The sequence below is a fragment of the Cyanistes caeruleus genome, unplaced genomic scaffold, assembly GCF_971803275.1.
Source record: "Cyanistes caeruleus unplaced genomic scaffold, bCyaCae1.hap1.1 HAP1_SCAFFOLD_65, whole genome shotgun sequence".
Classification (NCBI taxonomy): domain Eukaryota; kingdom Metazoa; phylum Chordata; class Aves; order Passeriformes; family Paridae; genus Cyanistes; species Cyanistes caeruleus.
Genome location: NW_028255884.1, coordinates 4,056,613 through 4,080,204, shown reverse-complemented (window position 1 = coordinate 4,080,204; position 23,592 = coordinate 4,056,613). Strand labels below are relative to the sequence as shown.

The 23,592-nt window shown below is 52.8% G+C and overlaps 2 protein-coding genes across 2 annotated transcripts in view; one reads left to right on the top strand and one right to left on the bottom strand.

Moving 5' to 3' along the window:
- LOC147647224 (uncharacterized) overlaps positions 1-23,592 on the bottom strand; it is a 188,401-nt gene that overhangs the window by 80,996 nt on the left and 83,813 nt on the right. The gene's annotated exons all lie outside the window — the stretch shown is intronic.
- On the top strand, positions 10,766-12,039 carry LOC147647229 (olfactory receptor 14J1-like). The gene has a single exon (XM_086872392.1). The coding sequence runs from the start codon at positions 11,104-11,106 to the stop codon at positions 12,037-12,039; it is 936 nt and encodes a 311-aa protein (XP_086728518.1). The 5' UTR covers positions 10,766-11,103.

Below are 23,592 nucleotides of genomic sequence, written 5' to 3'. Positions count from 1 at the left end.
CCAGGCTGATCCCAGTTGCTCCCAGCCACTCCCAGTCACCTTGAGTGCAGTCCCAGTTGCTGCCAGTATGGTCCCAGCATGGCCCAACTGCTCCCACTGTGATCCCAGTAGGATGCCAGTTACCCTCAGGATGGTTCCAGTTGCTCCCTGTTCCTCCCAGCGTGATTCCAGTTGCACCCAGTTGCCCCTAGTATAGTCTCAGTCGCTTCCCAGATGATCCCAGCTGCTCCCAGCAAGGTTGCAGTCATTCCCAGCTGCCCCCAGTGCAGACCCAGTCACTCCCAGTTGCTCCCAGTTGTCCCCAGCATGGTTCCCATTGTTCCCAGTGTGTTCCCAGTCATCCCCAATATGGTCACAGACACTCCCAGTATATCCCAGCTGCCCTCAGCATGTCCATAGACATTCCCAGACACTCCTAGTAATCCCAGTTAGGTGCTTGTTATCCCAGTATGATCTCAGGCCCAGTATATCCCAGTCAAGCTGGGATTCACTCCCTGAATTCACAGCCCCCCCATCCATGGGATCAACACCCCCCCTATCCCACAGGTTACGAGGGAGGGGGAGCTCGGCCCAGATATCCTGGGGGCTTCCTGGGTTGGGTTTTTGGGGGTGATTGTTGGAGAATGAAGAACACCAAGGCTGAGAAGAAAATGTCCTTTAGGGGGACATTTGGGGTTCCCAGTGGCAGCTGCCAGCAGAGGCAGCCTGGAGGAGCAGAGCCCTGTGTCCCCCAGGATCCCAAATTGGGGAGCCCAGAGAGGAGGAGCGCCATGATTCGTGGAACTCTCAATTGCCTAGAGAGGGGCAGGGGGGTCTCCTTGGACCCCCTGCACCCCCAAGAAGGGAATAAGGGGAGCAGGGACCATGGGACCCCAAAAACTTCCAGCATCCCTAAGTGGGGAGATGGAAATGGGAGGAAGTTTTCAAATTCCTGGCACTCCAAGCAAGAGGTCAGGGACCGAGTAGACAGGGGACCCACAGTACAAGTGTGACCCCCAGCAGCTGGGACAGGGGTGAAAGCCTGAACACCAAAAGGGAGAGAACAGAGATGGAACTAGAACTCCTGGGAGGCATTTTCAGGGCCAGATTTTGGTGGTGTAAAATTTTTATGTACCCCATGTCTTGGGTTGCAATGCAAGATGTTACCAAAAGCATGTATTCTGTCAACATCTGTTAAAACCTTGTAGGGCAGTTTTCTTTATCTCTTTCATGACCCATCCCTCATAACTGGGGGATGTCTCCTGTTAATGGGCCAGCTGTTAAAACCAGGTGGGGCAGTGTTCTTTATCTCTTCCACCACCCATCCTCCCTCCAGGGGGATATCTTCTGTTAATGGGCCATTGAGTCTCACTGCAGGACTGATAAAATGACATCATCCCATTGTGAGATGCTCCACCCAGAGGGAGGAGCCAAGTATTCCTGCAAGAATATAATCAGAGCATCAAAGCACCACAGGCAGTCTTTGTCCACTGGATTCCCAGAGGAGAGACCAGACCCATCTACAGCACCGGAACTTCAGAGGTAAGCTACAATATTCTATGGGATCATTGCTTCAACAGAACCACATCAGTCACTCCAGGAGGAATGCAGCCACCATTTAATCAGACTGCTACCAGCACCCTGACCAACAGGGTGTCAGGTTGTATTCTGACTCTCTCAGAGTGCTGTTTTTTTGTTGTTTTTTTTCTTTTGTATTGCTGCATTTTCATTTTTCTTCCTTTAGTAAAGAACTATTATTTCTATTCCTATATCTTTATCTGAGAGCACTTTGATATCAAGATTATAATAATTTAGAGAGGGTTGTTGCTTACATTTTTATCAATTTCAATGGTGGTTTCTGCCTTCCTTAGCAAACACCTTTCCTTTCAAACCAAGACCCCCCAGATACCCAGGGACTTCTAGAGAGGGACTTGGACAGAGGGACCTTCAAATTCAACGTGCTCATTCATTGTTCTCTCCCGAACCAGAATTTCCCATTTCCAAACCTTGGCTGGATGGAGAAGGAGGCTGCGAGAAAGAGGAAGATGCCCCAGGACACCCAGGCAGGTGAGGAGGAAGTCAGTGCCCCTTTCCCCCTCTCTCCTGCTCCATCTCCCAGCCCAGCATGGCCCCCGGCTGCAGGACAACCCCGCTGCCGACGCCGTCCTGCCGGGGACGCACTGGGGGGATCTCCTTCCCCTTCCCTCTGGCACGGAGGCAAATCTCATCCTCTCCTTGTCCTTCCTCCCCCAGACAAGGAGCTGAGGATGGAGACCAGGGAGGACAAATCCCCACGGCAGAACCTCGTTGAAGAGGCCGTTTTCAGCGGTACCACAGTGCAGGAATCCAACAGGGAGGAAAAGCCCCAGAGATCCCGCAGGAGGAGGGGCTCCAAACCCATCCCAGGGTGCTCTGAGGAGGAAAGACCCACCCTGTGCCGGGAAGGCGGCCGGAGATCCAGCCAGGGCTCTGAGCTGGTGGTCCATGAGCAGCTTCAGGATGGGGAGAAGCGCTACAAGTGCTTGGAGTGTGGGAAGAGCTTCAGACAGAGGAAAACCCTGATCCGCCACCAGATGATTCACACTGGGGAATGGGCCTACGAGTGTGAGGAATGTGGGAAGGGCTTCAGCTGCAGCTCCCACCTCATCATCCACCAGCGCATCCACACTGGGGAGAGGCCCTACGAGTGTTCTGAGTGTGGGAAGAGGTTTCACAGCAGCTCCAATCTTGTCCTGCACCAGCGAATTCACACGGATGAGAGGCCCTTCCGCTGCCCCGACTGTGGGGAAGGCTTCAAGCAAAACTCCAACCTCATCACCCACCGGCGCATCCACACTGGGGAGAGGCCCTACGAGTGTGGGGAATGTGGGAAGAGCTTCAGCCACAGATCCAACCTCAATACCCACAAACACATCCACACTGGGGAGAGGCCTTACAAGTGTCCCCAGTGTGGGAAGAGCTTCTCAGACAGGTCTAACTTTGGCAGACACCAACGGAGGCACCGGTAAGGGAAGCCCTGCAAGTGCCTCAAAATACAGGAAGAGCTTTGTGCACTGCTCCAGCTTCATCCGCCCATGGAGGATCCACATTGGGAAGAGACCTGGTGATCCATGTTCCCTGGGATCCATGCTGGGAAGACACCTGTACCTTTTCCTGCCCATGGCAATGTCATGATGTGGGATCAAGGAATGTGAGACTGTGATCATGGTCCATTATATTCAATCCCATCTCAGGTCATTGCCAGGGGCAGGAAAAGGACTCCCTCTCTCTCACCAGAGAAGGGTGTCCTTTCTTGGCAGGAGGAAATACGTGGCCAGGAAGAGTCAGTTGGTGGTATTTTAGTTTTCCCTGTGAATGGTTTGTCTTATCCTTTCTGTTACCAAAATTATTTCTGTTCCTGTTTTTGCCTTATCTCGTTGCTGTTCTCAATAAATTGTTCTTTTCCCAGCCTGGGATCTTTGCCTTTTGTGCTTTCCATGGGAGGTGGGAGGGAAGCGAGCAGCAGCGCGGTTTCAGCAGGAGCAGGAAATTGGGGAATGCCATTCCTGAAGCCCAGCCCATGGAAACCGAGCATCCCAGCTGGTGCCAGGCCTGATTGCCATGGCAGCAGCCTTGGGAGCGGGTCCCTGGCTGGGGGCTGCGGGAACCTCTTCCCTCTGGTGCCCAGGGCCAGGAGTGGAGGGAGCGGCTGGAGCTGAGGCGGGCAGGTTTAGGCTGGATGTGAGGAAAAGGTTTTTCCCGCGAGGCTGCTGGGGCACTGAACAGGCTCCCCAGGGAAGGCTCCCAGCTCCAGGGCTGGCTGAGCTCCAGCAGCGTTTGGCCAGCGCTGCCAGGCCCAGGCTGGGATTGTTGGGGTGTCCTGTGCAGGGCCAGCAGTTGGACTGGAGGATCCCCATGGCTCCCTCCCAACTCAGCCAATTCTGTGGCTCTGGGATCCCATGAGCCTGGGGATGGGACTGCATATGGTTGCCATGGCAACGGGCTCTGGCTCCAGGCCTGAGCTGGTGTCCATGGCAACCACCCCTGGCATGGGGTCTCCATGGAGCTGCCAAGGGACTGACCATAGCAACAGGGACTGTGATGGCTGCCTACTACATTTCAGATTTGTTACAGGCCCTCAGATGGGCTCCATGGCAACATTCCAAGTGTCTCCGGCTATTCAGGAGCCAGAATGTCACAGGCACTCCCAGGGGCAACACAGAGACCTCCCAGGAGTCCCCAGGCTGCCAAAGAGCCGGGATGTCACAGACACTCCCTGGGCTTCCTGTCATGGGCAGAGTGCGAGCTTCAGGCAAAAGGTTTATTTCTTTATTGGAGAAACTCCTGCTGGGTCATGAGGTGGAGAAATGACACCCAACAGCCACCAGGGATCCTCAAACCCCTCCAGGACGCCTCGGCTTTTAAATTCCTTCTAAGAGAGGAGACTGGGAGCAGCTGGATCCAATCCCAGCCCCAGACTTTGTCAAAGGTTTATGTGTAAAAGGTTAGACTGGTGGAACTGAACCGTAATGCAATTTTTTCCACAGGATTAACAATGGAATATATATATATATTATAAAGATATATATATATATAATATCAGATATATTATACAAATACAACTGTGACTGATTCTGAACAAGATTTATTTACAGCACAGAGTAAATAAAGAAAAAGAGTTATTTACTCCGGAGTAGAGGAGCTATAACAATTATTAGACTATAGTGCTCTAGAAAGCAATTTTGAAGTGAACAGGGCTTTGCTGGAGTTGTTTGAGCCCATTCCAGGCACAGCCTCCTGCTCCAGCAGGAACTGCCTTTCCTGTGCCATGGCCAGGGCAGATCCTGCTGCAGGAAAAGCCCCAGGCCAGCCCCAAGCCAGGGAAGGGCTCGGGCACAAGTGCAGAGTGCCGTGCTGGGAGCTGTGCCAGGGACAGCCTGAGGCACCAAAGGCACCTTGGCAGCAGCAGCTGCTTCCAGGCCATGGCCAGAAGGCTCCCTTGGCACCCCGGCCTGGTGGCCAGCACTGCAGAGCTGCTGCTTCAGGGCTCATTTCTGGCTGGGCTCTGAAAATCCACTGCTGCTCCAGGAGCCTGACTGGGAAGCAATTGGCCCCAGCACCTTGGGGACAAGATAATAATGAACAAACTCTTCATGGCAGCAGAGACAAGGCAGGGGCAGAGGAAAGGGGAGAGCCAGGCCCAGGGGACATGGCTGCAATGGTGATGGCTGTGAGGTCAGTGCCACTGCAGCAGCCTGGCTGGCCCTCAGCAGACATTCTGGCCAGGAGGGTTGTGAGGGCACCCAGCACATCAGAGAACCCACACAACAGGAGTTCCATCCTTGGGGAGGGGAGGGGCTTTCACTGTGTCAGGTTGCACAGAGCTCCTCCTCTTGGAGCATTCTTGGGATGGGGCATCGACTTGTCTGGAAAAGCAGTTGCAGTTTTGTGCCACTCTCATAAAATACCTGATTAAAATATTTTCTCCTTCTAACAAATACAAATTAACTCTTGTTCACTTTAAAGATATTGATCCTTTTCAATGCAAGATTTGGTAGAAAATAATTTTCACCAGTGTTTCCATTTTCACAGACCTTGGAGAGGACCCAAAAATCTCCCAGGATGGGATTTGGAGGCCTCATCACATAAGCAGCAGGTAGAGGCTGAGGGCCCTGGGCTGTGCATCTGCAAGGCCCTGCCAGAGGCAACTTGTGCAGCCCTTTGGCCATGGCTGCTGGCCCTGGGCCTGAGGCCAGCAGGGGACAAGTGACCCTGGCAGCCCTGGGGCCTCATTGCCTCCTTGTCCCTGCTCAGCAGCCTGGCAGGGGCCGCCCCATGGTGCTGCCCTTGGCATTGCACATCCCCACATGCCAGTGGCCCGGGAAGAGCCCTGAGCAATGAGGGAGGGACAGCATCTGCCTTGCCAGGGGCTGGGGCTCAGCCCTTGGCCCTTGCCATTCCTGAAACACATCCAGCTTTGCTCAGCACCACAGACACCTTTCCCTTGCTTGTCCCCAGCTGCCATCAGGGCCTCCAGTCTTCTGCTCTACCTGGAACCTGGGGACGCTTTCTCACTCGTGTCTCTCATTTCAACTACAAGAAACTTCAGTGTTTCCATCTGACTTGGAGCTCTTGAGGAGTTTTTGAGCACACTCTGAGGGACTGAGTGTGATGCCAAGAGCCCCAAAGGCCCGAGAGGGTGATGAAAGTGCTGGTGCTGTGTCTGTGCTGCTGAGCTGGGCCGGGCTCCTGGCCCAGAGGCAGCTCCTGGCAAGGGCAGCGCTGCAGAGAGACAGCTCTGGCCAGGAGCAGCTCCTGAGCACAGCCCAGCAGGGCTGGGGCCCTGCCAGGGCAGCTCAGGGACACAGAGAGCAGGCCCAGACAGAGCTGCCAGGGGCTCAGCACTGGCAGGGGCTGTGGGATGTGCCAGAGGGGGCTGTGTCCCAGCAGCACCTCTGTGGCTGTGTCCTGGAGCCCCAGAGCAGCTGTGATGTCAGAAAGGGGCTGTGTGACAGCTCCGAGTGGGTTGTGTGAGGTCACAGATGGGGCTGTGACATGACAGAGTTTGTTGTGTGAGGTCATTGAACAGCTACAGCATCATAGAGGGGATTCTGTGACATCAGAAAGAGGTGTGTGATGTCACAGTGTGGCTGTATGACATCACAGAGTGAGCTGGGTGATGTTACTTAGTGGGTTGTGACATCAGAGACATGACTATGACATCAGAGGTCGAATGTACATCATTACAGAAAGGATTCTGACATCACAGAGCAGGTTGTGACATGACAGAGCCACCACAGGGTGGATTCTGATATCACTGGTTGGTTGTGAGACATCACAGAATAGGCTGTCAAGTCACATGGTGGTGATATGAAATCCTAGAGTGGGCAGTGACATCATAGAAAAGCCATGTGACATCTCAGGACAGGTTATATGACATCACAGTGCTGACTGTGACATCACAGAATGAACTATGACATCAAATGTGGCTGTGTGACATCACAGAACGCTGTGTGAAATCACGAGGTGGTTTTGTGGCATATGGGAAGAGCTGTGACTTCACAGAATGGTGGTGTGACATCCCAGGGCAGGTTGTGTGACACCACTGAGTGGGCTGTGACATCCCTGGTGTCTGTGTGACATCTCAGGGGGCTCTGAGAGGTCACTGGGGAGAAGTCCAGAGAAGTCCAACGCTGCCCTTGCAGCAGCCTGTCTGCACAGAAACACTCCCAGGGCTCTCTGCATTTCCCTTCCCTCACTCTTGCCTCACTCACACACCTCCCAACAACCCACTTGGTGCTTTCAGCTGCAAGGAGTTCAAAGCTTGTCTGTCCTTCAGCAGCTGCTCTAATTCTGCCTTCAGCCAACTCTGGGGTTGTGTTTATTGTAGAACTCCCTGTGTGTCTGAAACATTCCTTGTGTGGCTCTGCCTTGGGGAAGGGGAACCTCCTTGGTGGCACCTTGGGCTTGGCACACACTTGAGGAGGGTGTCTGTTTTCCATGGGGAAACTCAGCAGTTTTAGATTGCTAAAATCAAAGAAGGAAAACCCCTCTTTGCCTGAGTGCAGCCAGTTCTGTGAGCAAAGCAGGTCCCAGGGGAGTGAGGAGAGACAGGATGGGGCTGGGGAATGTGGAGCAAGGTTGTCCCCACTGGGTCAGACCTCAAGGCACAGCTTCTCTGAGCTGGCCAGACCTCCTTAGGAGAGACCCTGGATCAATATCCATCACTGAATGCTGCAATCATCTCTGCTCTAAAGAGAACAGGAATAAAAGACACCCTTTAAATTAAGAATACATATTTCTTAGAAGTTCTTTGAACTATTTCTCCGTAACTATTTAGGAAACTTTCCTGAGAAATGCACCAGACCAGAGGGAAATCAAGGCACAGCCATGGTTTGTTAGGACTTGCTTGATCCTAATGAGCCCCGTGGTGCATTTGGAGCTGAGCCCTTGAACCTCAGGGCCTGAGAGGAGATTGCACAAACCTTTCAGGAGTCCAAGTCAGAGGAAACACCCAAAGTGTCTCCAAGCATTAATGGGTGCCACTGAGGCCCATCCCCAACACAGGCTCCTCATGGACTCCTTGGAGGACAGAACTGGAGGCCAGGATTGCACAAAAACCTCCCAGAGACTCAGGGTGGGAAGGAAAATCCAAAGCAGCTGAAAAAGCCCTGAGTATCTCAAAGTATTGATGAGCCCCACTGAGTGTCAATGCAAAGCTCCCAAGGGACTCGTTAAAGCAGATAATTGGGGCCAGGATTGCACAAACTTCTCAGAGACTCAGGGTGGGAAGGAAAAAGGAAAGTGCCTTAAGAACTGAAGTACCTTGAAGCATTAATGAGCCCCACTGAGTGTTGTTACTGACAAAGCCTCTCAAGGGACTAATTACAGCAGATAATTGGAGGCCAGGATTGCACAAAGCTCTCAGAGACTCCAAGGCAAAAGCCAAAGTCCTTTGAAAAAGCTGCAGTCCCTGGGAGCATGAAGGAGCCCCCAGGGCCATTCCTGAGCAAGGCTCCCAGGGACTCCTTCCAGCAGATCCCTGAGGCCACTGGCATGTGGGCTAGGGGGGATGCTGAGGGCAGGCCAAGGGGGTGACAGTGGCCAGCCTTGCTGGGGCTGTGCCAGGAGGCCCCAGGGCCTCAGGACAAGGTGTCTCCTCACAGCCCTTGCTGGCACAGCATTGGCTGCTGTGGCCCAGGGCACCAAGCCTTGGCTTCTCTTTGTCCCCAGCTGTCATCAGTGCCTCCAGTTCTCTGCTCTGCCTGGGGCCTGGGGACACTTTCTCAGTCACATCCCTCAGTGGGACCCATTAAAAGTGAAAGAAACTTTGGAGTTGGATTCTGACTTGGAGTTCTTGAGAGCTTTCTTCCCCTCCCTGTCAGGGACTGATGTTCAGGGCCTCAGCACAAAGCCCCAAGAGGCTCATTAAAGTCCTGCTGCTGTGTCTGTGCTGCTGAGCTGGGCCGGGCTCCTGGCACAGAGGCAGCTCCTGGAAACCAAGAAGAGCTTCAAAAGCACATTTCTCTTGCTGAGCAGCTCTTCTGCCAGCCCAGCAGGGCTGGGGCACTGCCTGCAGCCACCCTGGGCACAGCCCAGAGGCACAGAGAGCTTCAATCAGTCAGGGCTGGGAAGGTGCTGAGAAGTGCCTGGGGCAGAATCCCTGCCAGCCCTTGGCACAGGAAGCCTCTGGCTGCAGGACAATGCAGCTGCAGCTCCTGGAGGCATCTCCTAAAGCTGGAACACCCCAGTGCCTACAGACTCTGTGAGTACAGCTCTGAGTATTTCTGGTGGAGGGGAGGTGAATGCTCCTGAAGCTCTGATATGCTGAGGGTTCCTGATCAGTCATGGAATATTTGAAAGATAAGGATTTTGATAAAAATGAGGACATTTTCTAAGACTTTGTATTCAGTTTCCTACTATTGCAGAATGGCAGGGAGGGGGGATAAAGATTAAAGGTATTATGAATTTTGACAATGCCTGAGATAGCTGAACTGTTACTTTTAGTGATCAGTAGGTTTACATGAGATTCCTAATGTGCTTTCAGCCACTCTCCCCATGGACTGCACCATGTAAATTATACAAGGAGCACAGCAAGTCAGGGGCTGCATAAAAGGGAAGTTTGTGCTTTTTTAATCTAGTGCTTTGGGTTGCCTGGATGGGAAATTGCACATTGATATTCAGCTCTCATTTAATTTCTCTATTCAACCTCTTGTGACAGGTTGCGATAAAGTAAAAAAAGTAAATTCTCAAATCTTAACCAGGCAGTGACAGAAATCAGCACAGGGTCCCTTACAGGCAGCATCAGTGTCCTTTTCCAGCCTCCTCAGGGTTGCTCTGCCATTGCCATCAGAGCCTGCAGAGCCAGAGCTGCCCCTGGGCAGTGCTCTGAGCTGGGAGGGCTCTGCAGGGCAGAGCTGAGCCCCCAGGGCTGGGCTGGGCTGGGCTGGGGCTGGGCTGGCAGGGTCCAGCCCTGGGCACAGGGCAGCAGCTGCTGGCAGGGACAGCTCCAGGCAGCAGAGCCCTGGGCAGGCAGTGGGGGGAAAGTGGCACCAAGCTGTGCTGGGATGTTTAAAGTCTTCTCCCAACCTAACTATTCCATGATTACTCTTTTACAGATCCCCATGCCAAGACACAGCAAATGTCTGATTGGAAATACCTGAGGGTGACAGTCCTGCACTGGTGCTGCCTGGCAGGGGCTGGGCAGGGCTGGGCAAGGAAAGGCTTTTCCTCAGGGCCTGGCTCTCTCTCCTTGCCTTGCCCAGGTGCTCCTGGCATTGCTGACAGCTCTCTGGGAATGGCAGCTCCAGCTGCAGGGGCAGGCCCAGCCCTTGGGCTCCTCCTGTGCAGGCTGGGCACAGCAATGGGATGTCCCAGCTCCCTCTGCCCCAGGAGCTCTGGGCAGGGCAGGCTGGGAGGCTGGGAATGACCCAACTCTCCTCCAGCAGTGCCATGGACAGGACCCTTGGTGTGTCCTTGGGATGCCACCCAAGCTGTCAGCTGTCTCCAGGGGACACTGGGGACAGGAGTGTCCTTGGCCAGGAGTGGGGCTGAGACTCTGAGAAAGGCTGAACCAGTTTGCTGTGCTGTGGGTCCCTCTGCTCTCAGCTGTGTCAGGCGGATTTTCAGGGAAACACAGTGCCTGCCCTTGATCTCAGAAAGGGCATCTGGGGACAGATGGAGTGACAGAGCAGCTCCCCTGACCTTTCACTGAGTTACAGCCAATGCTCCTGCATTGCACATTTCTCTCTGATCTCTCTGGGCACAGCAGGAAACCCTCTCAAACTGCCTTTGGCCATCACCATTCCTGACCCCTGGGACAGGAGATGCAGCCAGGCTCCTCTGCCTCAGGAGCAGTTTGGGATGATGCAGTCCAACCCCAGGACTGGCCCCTGACCCCGTTCCCATGACCCCACTGCTGCAGAGCAGAGCTGACTCCTCAATGTCCATGGGCAGAGCCCCTGCTCATCACAGCAACAAGGCCAGATCCCAGCAGAGCTCCAGGCACGGGGCTGAAGGAAGGGCTCTGAGAAAAGGAAAATTGGAGCAGGGCTGGGAGAAGGGACATGGACATTGCTCAGCAAAGTCTCTCCTGACTTGTCACTTTCTCCTCCTTCAACAGAACTCCATGGCCAGAGTGAAGAAATGTCCAACAGCAGCTCCATCAGCAACTTCCTCCTGCTGGCATTGGCAGACACGCGGCAGCTGCAGCTCCTGCACTTCTGCCTCTTCCTGGGCATCTTCCTGGCTGCCCTCCTGGGCAACGGCCTCATCATCAGCGCCGTAGCCTGCAGCCACCACCTGCACAGCCCCATGTTCTTCTTCCTGCTCAACCTGGCCCTCACTGACCTGGGCTCCATCTGCACCACTGTGCCCAAAGCCATGCACAATTCCCTCTGGGACACCAGAGACATCTCCTACACAGGATGTGAGGCACAAGTATTTTTCTTTCTGTTCTTCATCTCAGCAGAATATTTCCTCCTGACCATCATGTGCTACGACCGCTACGTGTCCATCTGCAAACCCCTGCACTACGGGACCCTCCTGGGCAGCAGAGCTTGTGCCCACATGGCAGCAGCTGCCTGGGCCAGTGCCTTTCTCTATTCACTGCTGCACACGGCCAATACATTTTCCCTGCCCCTGTGCCAGGGCAATGCCCTGGGGCAGTTCTTCTGTGAAATCCCACACATCCTCAAGCTCTCCTGTTCACACGCAAACCTCAGGGAACTTGGGCTCATTGCAGTCAGTGTCTGTTTAGCACTTGGCTGTTTTGTGTTCATTGTTTTCTCCTATGTGCAGATCTTCAGGGCTGTGCTGAGGATCCCCTCTGAGCAGGGACAAAGGCACAAAGCCTTTTCCACCTGCCTCCCTCACCTGGTTGTGGTCTCTCTGTTTATCAGTACTGCCTCATTTGCTCATTTGAAGCCCCCCTCCATCTCCTCCCCATCCCTGGATCTGGCAGTGTCAGTTCTGTACTCAGTGGTGCCTCCAGCCCTGAACCCCCTCATCTACAGCCTGAGGAACCAGGAGCTCAAGGCTGCAGTGTGGACACTGATGACTGGATCATTTCAGAAACATTAAACTGCTGGCCAATTCCTGTAAATAACTTGTAATAAAACTTATCTTTGATACTTCTTGGTGGTTTCATTTAGGAGGTTCTTTTACTTAGTTTTATGTTTTAAAATTGTCTTCAATAAAATGTCATTGTTTTGTGCCATTTCTCATTTTGTTTCTCTCCACCTTCCCTGTGCCCACACACTGTGACAATGAGGGGCTGTGCTCTTGGTGGCTTTAAATGAACTAAAGAATCTCCCAGCAAAGTTTTCTCCAGAGATGCCCCTTTTGTTCCCTTCTCTGGAGCTGCAGCAGCAGTGTCTGTGTGCAGAGCTGGGGGCAGATCAGTGCTGGCACAGCAGCTGTGGCCAGGAGCAGCAGCACTTGGTGTTGCCAGTGCTGCTCCCGTGCCACTGCCCCGCTGCCCTCCTGGCCCTGGTGTTGCTGCAGGGCCTGAGTGCTCTCGGGGCCGGGCACAGCCCTGGGGGTGGCAGTGCCGGGGCTACAGCAGGGACAGGCCATGGGCACTGCTGGGGCAGCGCTGACGCCTCAGGGCAGGGCCTGGGGGCTCCAGGCTCCTTGCCCAGGCTCTCTCAAGAACACGGCCAGGCCAAAGCTCAGCACAGAAAACCCCCGTCAGCAGCCCCAGGCTGGCCGTGGGCAGGCTGGGGGCAAACAGCATGGCTGGGGCTCTGCAAGGTCCCTGGGGGAGATGGGAAGGAGCAGCAGAGCAGGGACTGATCCATCCCCACTGTGCTGGACACCCCAGGGCAGCGTCCCAGAGCGTCCTCATGGAGCTGCCAACAACATCCCCCCTGTGCAGCCCTGGCCTCTCCCCCAGCTCAGAGAGGTGCTGCATCCTTGCAGGCACACGTCATGAATAAAATCTCTCAAGAAATCCACCCCGGATAAAATACTGTGTTTAGTTAGGTACAGTTAATGTTCTTATCCCATTTGTAAACCTTGTACCCCTTGTTTACTCTGATGGTTATTAGTAATTAATTACTTACCAGTTTCTGAAGTGTTTTAAAGGTTCTTATGAGACATTCCTGTACCCTTTCCCCTTACTTCCCTGCTGCCTTGTAACAGAGCTGCTCCCATGGGGGCTAAATCCAACTAACAAAAGCAACCCATTAGAAAGGTATGCCACAGAACCAGACAACTCCCATGGTCGCTGTGCCACACTAGAACAAGGAAACTCCCAGGAAGCTGTGTAACCGAGTAAAATGCAAACTAAGGCATGCAGGACACCAAAACAATGAGCTAACAGAGGAATAAAAGGACAAGGAAACATATTCGAGCAAGCTATGATGCAAGATCATCTCCCTGCATCACCTAAACCTGCTTAGAAACCATCTTCCTGCATCACCATGAGCTAAAGAGGTCTGGAAAGGACTGACAGCCCTGGACAGCAAACCAGAACAACAGGTCCCTGGCTACTCTCATGAGGACGGAAGCCCCAGCTCTGCAGTGTGTGCTGCAAAGCTGAATTGTGTCTCCTCCTTGGAGCTGACAGTGTGGGAATGGCCGTGATGCAAACAACGCCTCGGGCCCCCACCACCCCAAGAGCTGAATCCTAATAAAGGCATCAAACAGGAGTCTTGTCTCCTGGCCAATTTCTTTCAATTACCGTGTGCTGCACGGGCCGTGGCCGAGGGGGCCTGGACCCACCCGGAGCTCCTCCCGGAGCCCAGCGGACTCCAGCTCAGCGGGGGCCGGCAGCGGGGCACGGCTTAGGCTTGGCAAGGTGTGAGCAGTCGTGGTCCGGCCCAGCCTCAACCGGGGTCCCGCAGCGTCCCGTCCCCACCCGGTCACTGCTGGGGCCAGCCCGGCCCCGCCAGGCCGAGCCTGTGCGATTCAGACCTTCTGGGACACAGGGCCAGAAAGACTTCAGCCCTGAAGCAGCAGGCTTTGAGTTCAAGCCTTGGGAAGCACTTGCCAAAGGCTTGATGGCCATTCATACGTTCATCAAGTCACCCCACTGAAAGTTATGTTTCTAGAATCTTCCCGTATCTCTCCCCTGATTGGTTGCAATTTGTCACAGTATTTTGCATCTTTCCAACCCCAGTCTGTGTCTGGACCCATGCCCTCAGACTGCGCCCTCACACCTCCCCTAGATATTGTTGTGTCTGCCCCTAGGCCTGGTCTTTGCACTTTGCTCCTGTGCTGTGCAGGCTTTATGGGCCTCATCCCTACTTGATTTTCCTATTCCAGTTGGTTTTGGGGACTCCAGCGAACCCGCTCCTTTAATTTCCTCCTTGGTTGCCCGGGTGTCAGGGGACCCTGAAGCTTTAAGGATTGTTGTGGCCACTGTCAGCACGACTGCAAGGGCCGCAGTGCAGCGGGGCCCGGCCCGACCGGCAGCCGGGTACCTCCTCAAAGGTGGAAGCAAGAGAGAGATTTCCCTGGCTTGCCTTGTCTGCAAAATGTCAATCTCACCGAGGTGGATCCAGCTTTTTAAATGCTTTAATAGGTAGTCAGTTCCCACAGCTAGCCAGCTCTTGGATTTTGCTTGGCACAGAGGCAGCTCTCGCTTAGCAGCTCCTCTCAGTAAAATCATTTCCATGGGGGGCTTCTTCCCTGCTCACCAAATAGCAATTCATGCAAAAGCAGCACAAACTGTTCTTCCTGTCCTCCTATCTTTGCCAGAGAGTGCCTTTCAAAGGGATAATAATTGGGAGGGAGGGGGTTTACATTTTCCATTGCAAAGGAGCCTCCTGCCTCCCTTAGCAGGCCCCTGTCTTTCAAACGAAGATACACACGGTCTCCTTTTGCGCCTTCACTTGGCCCCAGCCACTCCTGATCATTTGAAGGAGCGGCTCAGAAGAAGGGGCTGCAATCCCCCAAGGCCTGGGCTGCTCCAGGCCGCTCCTGGTGCCTTGGGCTATTGAAGGGGTGCCGGGGTGGCCTTTGTGACACAGGAACGGGGTGCTGGGGTGGCCGTTGTGACACAGGCACAGGGTGCCGGGGTGGCCTTTGTGACACAGGAACGGGGTGCTGGGGTGCCCTTTGTGACACAAGCACGGGGTGCCGGGGTGGCCTTTGTGACACAGGCACGGTGTGTCAGGGGCCGTGGTGACGCGGGACCTTGCGGTGCCCAAAGTCCATTGTGACATGGCAGAGCCCCGCCCCGGCTGGGGGGTATATAAAGGGCATGTGGGGCCCGGGTCAGTCCCAGGACAGTGGCTGTGTCCAGGTACCTGTGTGCGCCAGAGGACTGCAGGCACGGAGGAGGAGAAGGCGAAGCCCAAGTCCCAGCCCCCCAGGCCCTGGCCCGGCTCACAGAGAGCCCAGGCCTTGAGGGAGCAGCAGGAGGAGGCTGAGAGGGCAAGCAGAGGGAGGAGAGGAGCCGTGGAGTCCTGCGCTGAGGAAGAGCCAGAGCTCTGCCGAGGAGAAATGAACAAGTTCAAGCCAGGGACTCCAGGGGAAGCCTGCACTGAGCCACAGCTGTCCCCAGGAGAAGCCCAGAGCTGCCAGGAGCTCTCTGAGTGGGATGAAGGCCTTGAGCAAGAGCTGGTCCAAGTATGGGGGAGCTACTGGCATTTGCGGGACTGGGATGAGTGCAGGGAGCAAGAGCCCTCCCCAGTTGTCTCCGAGTGAATCGAGTGCAGGGAGCAGGAGCCGTGGCAGGCGGACAGCGATCACTGTCAGGAATTCTCAGATTGGGAAGAATCTCCTGAGCAGCGGCTGTCCCCAGGAGAAGGCACGAGCCACTGGGCACTCTTGGACTGGGAAGCTTGCCACAAGCAAGAGCTGTCCCAGGATGGCCAGGAGGTGACTGGAGGCAAAGCAAAGAGAAAATCCTCCAGGTCCAGCTGGGATGATGACAGTGATGGAGAGCTGGCTCAGGACAGCAGGGAATACTGCGACATCCTGTGCAGCCAGCTCAAGGCCTGGCAGCGGGAGGACGATGACTGGGATGAGGTGAGCGTCCTGGAGCTGCACGAGGAAGGAGAAGAGGCCAGGCAGCAGAGACTGGCAGATTTAGCCCAAGAGGGAATCCTACTGCCTGTCCCTCGAGAAGCTTGGGTGGAGTGCCAGGAGCCCGAGCTGTGCCCACAAGAGCAACTCTGTGCCGGGCCTGGCCCTCTGGCAGCCCAAGCCACGGTGGAAGATGTCTCTTCTCCTGGGCAGCCGCTTCCCCACAGGAAAAACCGCTCGCTCTTGAGGCGGGCACTGTGGGGGCTGCGGGCGCTGCGGGGGCTGCGGGGGCTGCGGGGGCTGTTCCACTGTCCCTGCCTGGCGGCACAGCCACAGGATCAGTGCCCGCTGCCAGCAGCACCGGGCTGCAGATGGCGGCTGCCCCGCGGCCTGCCCGGCGCCCCGAGGGAGCCGCACGGGCTGCCCCGGCCTGCGCTGGCCCTGCGGGCCGAGCCGGCCCCGGACGCTCTGCGGCACCCCCGGGGCAGCTCCCCGAGGGCACACAGCAGCCCAAAGCGGCACCCGAAGGGGGACCCTCGCTGCCGGGGCTCAGCGCCGCATCCCGGCCCATCGTCCGGCCGGGAAGGCACCTGGAAAGTCATCGGCTCCCAGCGGCAGCCTGGCACCGCCAGCGGCACCCCTGCACCAGGTCCCCGAGGGCCACAGCCACACGGCTCTTGGCCCTTTGCAGGGACACTGGCTCCAGCTCCTCCCTGCTGGACTCCAAGGCCATTTCCTCTCCTCCGGAAAGGACTCCATGCTGATCCTGGGGCACTTTGGCCATGAGGAATGGACACAGACAGGAGGTGTTGCTCCCAGGACACGACGGCGGCCTGCTGGACTGCAACACACACAATTCTAACGAAAGAAAAGAAAGTTGTTTTTAGGAAGTAGTAGTAGAAAAGAAAAAAACCCCAAACCCTGCCCCCCCCTCCCCCCCCACTGAAACCTGCATAAGACCCTCCAGAAACCAAAAAAATGATAAAGAATAGGAATATTAGGAAGAAGAGGTAGAAGCTGAAGTAGATGAAGACGTAGTAGTACTTAAAACATGGAAAATTAAGAATAAGAATAAAATGTTGGAGTCTGGAATACAGAGTGTGTGCCCTTGTTTCTGATACTTAGTTATAAGATCCAGGTATAAGTTCCCCCAGGCAGGGCAGGTCCCTGGGTGCTGCCCCTGGCCCAGATAGTTTTCAAATGGGAAAAACTATCAGAAGTAAGGTTTTAGAAGACAAAATGTCTTCCCTGCTGACAGCACCGTAACGAATAGCTGCAGGGCAGAGTTTTAAAAACAGAGGTTGTCTTGACCTCTCTACAGCCTTGCATGGTGCTCAGCATGATAGATCAGGGGAAAAAATATTATAGTGGTGTGGCAGCAGCCTCAGGGAGACAAAGAGTTACACTGTCCTACCCCAAACCCCTTGAGAAGGGCGGCCCAGGAGTTCTGACTGGGTTTGAGTCCCTGAGGGGTTCTCCCTTGCTGTGCTTCTACTGGTCCCTGACCCTGAACTCCACCCTCAAAGGTGGAAACCCTCGGGGGTTCTGTCCCTCAAAAACCCCTGCTGTGCCTCTGTTCGGGGCTCTCTGTTCTGGACCTGACTTTGTTCCCATGCTGAATAAATGGTTTTGTGAACCAGGAGCCCGTCTCGGTTGGTGTTTGATGCTGGTCTCCAGAATCCTGCTGCTTCTCTGGACGAGATCCTGAGGTTGCTGACTGCAACATATGGTGAGAGATTGCGTGGCATCCAGCGAAGCAAGAGAACAGCAGGACCTGGCTCCATGGACACCTCGTAAGTCACCGGCTGATGGCCTGAGAGCCAGCGAGACCCCGCCTAAGAAATGAGGACTCGAGAGTACCTGGCAGGAAGGCTGGGTTGGGAGTGCCTCGGGCATGGGGAATAAAAGGGCTTACGGAGGTGTGGGAGCCGAGACCAGACGCTGGGACACCTTACATCACCCAATGAGACATATTATGGACGATATTAACATTATGAACGATTATATTAACATTATGGACGATTATGGATGGTATGGCTCTTCTGGTGGACTCTTTTTGTCTTTTGTGAAGTTCCTTTTTTTTTTTTTTGGTGTATACCTCCCTGTACCTTCCCCTTTCCTCTGTTCCTAAGGGCAGGACAAAGGGTGAAAAAAGCCAAGATGGCTCAGGGCTGCTGCCAACTCCCCATCACCCCGGTGTCTTTCTGCCATCCCATCCCTGTTCTGAAGGCAGGCAAGGGACGGAGAATATCCAGAGTGATGCGGGTCTGCTGCCATCTGCCCGCTGTTCCGTGTCCTCCTTCACCCCCTGTCTTTCCATATTCCCCGTTCCTGGTCCAGGAAAGTCCATCCTGGCCTCCCCCCCCCATCCCAAGATGGCTCTGGCCACGCGGTCTGGGATCCCTTGTTTCCCGCCTTGCTCCTTCTTTTCCAGCCCCGAACCTTCCCTTCCCCCAGTACCTCCTGCTTCGCTCCCACCCCTTTGTTCGGTGCTCCACCCCTGGGGGCTCTGCCTTTTCCATCCTGGGCAACACCTCCTCCGGGGAAATCGAAACTGGAACTGAGCTCCCAGAGCCAGTGTTTCACCGAGATCATCTAAAGCAGCTACACCCATATGGGAACCAGAGCCGAAACTGGAGATTGAAGAACTCTGCCCATCGTGAGAGGAGATCTAAGAGCTGCACCCTTCTTCAAAGAGAATCCTAAACTGCAAGAGACTGAACTAAAAAACCATTATGTTTGCATTAAGTACCATCACCATTTAATTTGCCCGGCGTGGTCTGAGATTTAAGTGTTTGTTTTCAATTTTGTTTTTTCTGTTTGCTTAATGTGTTTTGTTATTGAGTTTTTGTTGTCCCACAAAGCAAAGCGGGTGCTCTGTGGAGGAGGTGAGATTTTAAGGTGTATGTTTGGAAACATTTTAAGCTCATAATTAAAATTAAAATTAAAAAAATAAAAATAAAATAAAAAAAAAGGAGCAGATGTGGCAGCGGCCTCAGGGAGACAAAGAGTTACATTGTCCCACCCCAAACCCCTTGAGAAGGGCGGCCCAGGAGTTCTGATTGGGTTTGAGTCCCTGAGGGGTTCTCCCTTGGTGTGCTTCTACTGGTCCCTGACCCTGAACTCCACCCTCAAGGGTGGAAACCCTCGGGGGTTCTGTCCCTCAAAAACCCCTGCTGTGCCTCTGTTCGGGGCTCTCTGTTCTGGACCTGACTTTGTTCCCATGCTGAATAAATGGTTTCGTGAACGGGAGCCCGTCTCGGTTGGTGTTTGATGCTGGTCCCCAGAATCCTGCTGCTTCCCTGGACGAGATCCTGGAGTTGTGGACTGCAACAGCAGGGTACTGGATGAAATACACAAATTGACACATTGGGGGACGCAGGGTCTATGTGACCACTCCTTGAGGGAGAACATCTGCATAGGGGTTTATGATATAGCAAAGGCCATCACTCAGGGCTGTGTAAAGTGTCAAAGGGTAAACCAACGAGTGATGATGAAACCCGTACCAGGGGGGAGGGAACTAGCGGAGAGACCCTTCCAAAATGTGTAAATTGATTTCACAGAAATGCCTCTAGCACAGGGATACAAACACCTGCTAGTGATCGTAGATCACCTGACCCATTGGCCAGAGGCTTTTCCCACTTGGAATGAAAGAGCGAGAGTAGTAGTCAAAATACTTTTGGAACATATTGTCCCCAGGTATGGGTTAATCAATAACATAGACTCGGACCAAGGCCCCCATTTCACTGCCCGTGTTCTCCAGGAAACCACTGAAGCCCTGGGGATAAAGTGGAGGTTACACACCCCATGGCATCCCTAGAGCTCCGGTCGGGTAGAACGGATGAATAAGACCATAAAAACTACCTTAACCAAACTGACTCTGGAGACTAAATTAGATTGGATAAAATGTTTCCCTTTGGCTTTATTACAGATAAGAACCCGACCTCGAGCAGATTTAGGGGTATACCCCTATGAAATGTTATTTGGACTCCCCTTCCTAATTACCCTTACAGCACTGCCCAGTATACGGAAGGGGAAGAAACCTCAAGGAGGTATTTGGAAACTGTTGTTAAAACTTCAGAAAACCTCAGGAAAAAAGGGTATCTCCCTCAAACTCCTCCCTTAGAGGTAGACACACACCATATTAACCCTGGGGATTGGGTATTGGTAAAATCTTGGGCTAACTCTCCTCTCACTCCAAAGTTTGAAGGACCCTACCAATTTCAACTCACCACACATACAGCTGTGAGAACCCGGGAAAAAGGGTGGACACACGTGAGTCGAGTTAAAGGACCAGTGGCACCACCAGATGGGGAAGTAAACTCCGAAAAAGATCCCTCTAACTGGACTGTTGTCCCCAACACCAAGGACTTGAAAATAACCTAAAGAAGGAAACCCAGAGACTAAAGTCCCCAATCAGGAACTGGAATTACAACAGTTGTTGTTAAGTGTTCTCTTGGCTGCTACATTTGTGGTTAAGTGTTTCTTTAAAGTCTGTGGACTAATGTTAAGGTGTTTTCCAGTTGTGGTTAACTTGTAACTATTATTATTAAATATTATTATTATTATTATTATTATTATTATTATTATTATTATTATTATTATTATTATTATTATTATTATTATTATTATAAAAAGTAAAAGAACCCCTCCCCCCCCGAATAAGGCTCCAATTTCCTAGCCAAGACTATATTCCTCCCTGGGCAGCTTTTCCCAAGACCAAAACCGACAACAGTAAAAAGGAGAAGGACAAAAAAAATAATAAAGCTGTAAGCCTTGGACCCAGACTCCCAAAAAAGTGTGAGGAAAACCCCAAGAGGCAAGACCAGGGGAGATCAAACATGGTTCCTGCTGGACTCTTGGGAGTCACGGACAGGAGGGAGCCTAAAAGGATCATCACAAGGCTCATGGTAGGTCTGGTGATAGCAATGCACCTCACCAATGCCATGGGGACAGACTCTTGCATGAAATGTTATTATCCCTTGTATGATGGGAAAAATCTAGGGTCCCTGGTAAGGGTCCACACAAATTTGAGTCCTTCTTGTTACAACAAATCACAATTAGAAGAATGCCAAGAAAACGGAAAAACATATTGGATTACCAGAAATATGGCCACTTTTAGAGAACGTCTTCTGGGAGACTGTCCCATGAGGGATACTTGGCTGTGCTTTGAAATGAACGAACCAGTAAAAGGTGAACCTGATGTGGTAAAGGACAAAAGAGTGGACATGAGCGTGGGAAATGAAGAATGGGAAAATTTGAGTGGGAAGAACTTGTTCATTGATTTAGTTGAAAACATCAGCAAGGAATTAAATATAACTGATTGTTGGGTATGTGGGAGTACTAAAATGTCTGATATTTGGCCCTGGGAGGGAATTAGTCTAAAACCTCGAGAAATTTTAAGCATAAAATGAACTGGGGAAGGCCAAAGAACACCAGGGTATAGGAGAAGAGAAAAATGGGAGTTAAAGGCTAAGGTAATTGGGGAAGACTGTATTCTACAAACTGGAAAAAGATATAGAACCCTGGTGGGGCGGATGGCATGCAAAAGATATAATGAAGAATCTAGGAACTAAATGGGTTCCCCCAGGAGCCCAACTGATATTGGTCCTTAGAGAAGAGGGAAAAAGGGTGTATTTATCACAAAGGGTATAACCTTTATGAATGTGCAGAAAGAGGGATCAATCCCTTCTGGGGAATTAGAAGCCTATCAAAGCATTGGGAGTACCCCTATGAAGACAGGGAGGGTTTTTGGGAAGCCCCAGATGATTTCTTTTGGATCTGCGGGGATGCAGCTTATACACATCTACCAGGAGACTGGTCAGGTAGCTGCACGATTGGGGTGATAAAGCCAGCTTTCTTCCTGCTCCCAAAACAAGCTGGCTCAGAGCTTGGAGTACCACTATATGACAACCTAAAGAGGCCCCTAAAAAGAAAGAGGAGAAGTGTAACAAGCACAGGAGGGACCCAGAATTGGAAAGGAACAGTCTGGACCCTGGAGGAAATAATAAGAACTTATGGGCCAGCGACCTGGGCCCAGGATGGGTCCTGGGGATATAGGACCCCAATATACATGTTAAACAGAATAATCAGGCTCCAAGCTGTAATTGAAATAACATCAAACAAAACAGCCCTGGCTCTTGATCATATAAGTGACCAACTCTCCCAGACCTGATGTACCTGGTGTACCAACTCCGACTGGCAGTAGATTACCTTCTCGCTGATGAGGGGGGGAATCTGTGGGAAGTTCAACACCTCTGAATGCTGCCAAGAAATAGATGATAAAAGTGAAGTAATCTGGAACATTTCTAAAGAGATCAGAAAAATCTCCTACTTAGGGAACCAAGAATGGATGCCGATCCTGAATACTGATTGGTGAGATAGTTTCTGGTCCTTTAAGGGCTGGTGGGAAAAGGTGGCATTCATTGGTACAGCGGGACTAGCAGGACTGTTATTTCTTCCCTGCATCATCCCATGTTTGATCAGAATAATTACCTCAGCAATACAGTCTAGCAGCACGATCTGCAACTCGTTAGAAATAACCCAAGAGAATGGAAAAACTAAGATCCTAATGTTAGAAAGTTCAGAGTGGAAAGCAGCAAAAAGGGTATATGACCAACACCAAAGACTAAAGAAGTTTCACTACCAGGAGCCTGAAACAACAAGTTGACGCAGGCTGATGCCTGGTCAAATTAAAAGAGGGGGGATATTGTTATAAATAAAAATCCCAATGTTCAAATTATATGTTCCTGTTTCAATCCCAGTTTGGGTCCCTGGATAAGGGGTTTTGGTGTTGTAAGTCCCAAAAGGGTTCACTGTTAAGAAGTTCATATTTGTTTTATTTCTTTTTGGTGTTGTAAGTCCCAAAAGGATTCACTGTTAAGAAATTTGTACTTGTTTTATCCTTGCATTTGTATCCCCATCCCTTACCCCCTCCCAACCCATCGGGTAATTTAGCTGCTGCTACCCAGGATGAACTTCCCCATTTCCCATAAAGACTTGCACACGGGTGCATATTAAAATCATATTACCACCTGGGAGCAAAGACAGTCCTGGACAACGAGCCACTCTCAGGGAACATCTGGAGGACCCCACTGTGGAGGCAGTGGGGACCTGGGGAGACTGGGTGCGCCAATCTCAGTCCAGCAAGCTGGTTGCCATGACCTGGGCAGGACTTGAGAGGGAAGACACCCCTGGACTGGACCCCTGGACCCCTGAGACAGAGTCTCTGGGCAGTTCTGGTGAGGATAGAGGCTCCAGTTCTGCTGACAGTGGATGACGACAAGCCTGTGTGATCCTCCTCCTCGATGTCAACCATGGGGAGCAGCGGTGGCAGCGCGCACCCCCGAGCCCCCACCTCCAGGCCCAGTTCTCTGTAATAAAGGCTTGTTAATGGGAGCAGAAGGTCTCCTGGCCCTTTAATTCACCGCACCTGCAGTGCCGGGGGAGGAGGCACAGCTGGGAGGAGGGAGGGGTGGGGGGAAGCTGGTTTTAGGGCTATTAATTTACTTCTCACAATCCTTCTCTGAGCTTTCGGAGTTTTCTGCCAGAAATCTCTCTCCTCCCCCACTCATCCACAGGGATTTGGGGCAGTTTTCCCTTTTTGGGAGAAATCCGAGCGATGCACTGAGGCACCTAATTAGAGGTGGGAGAAGTGAG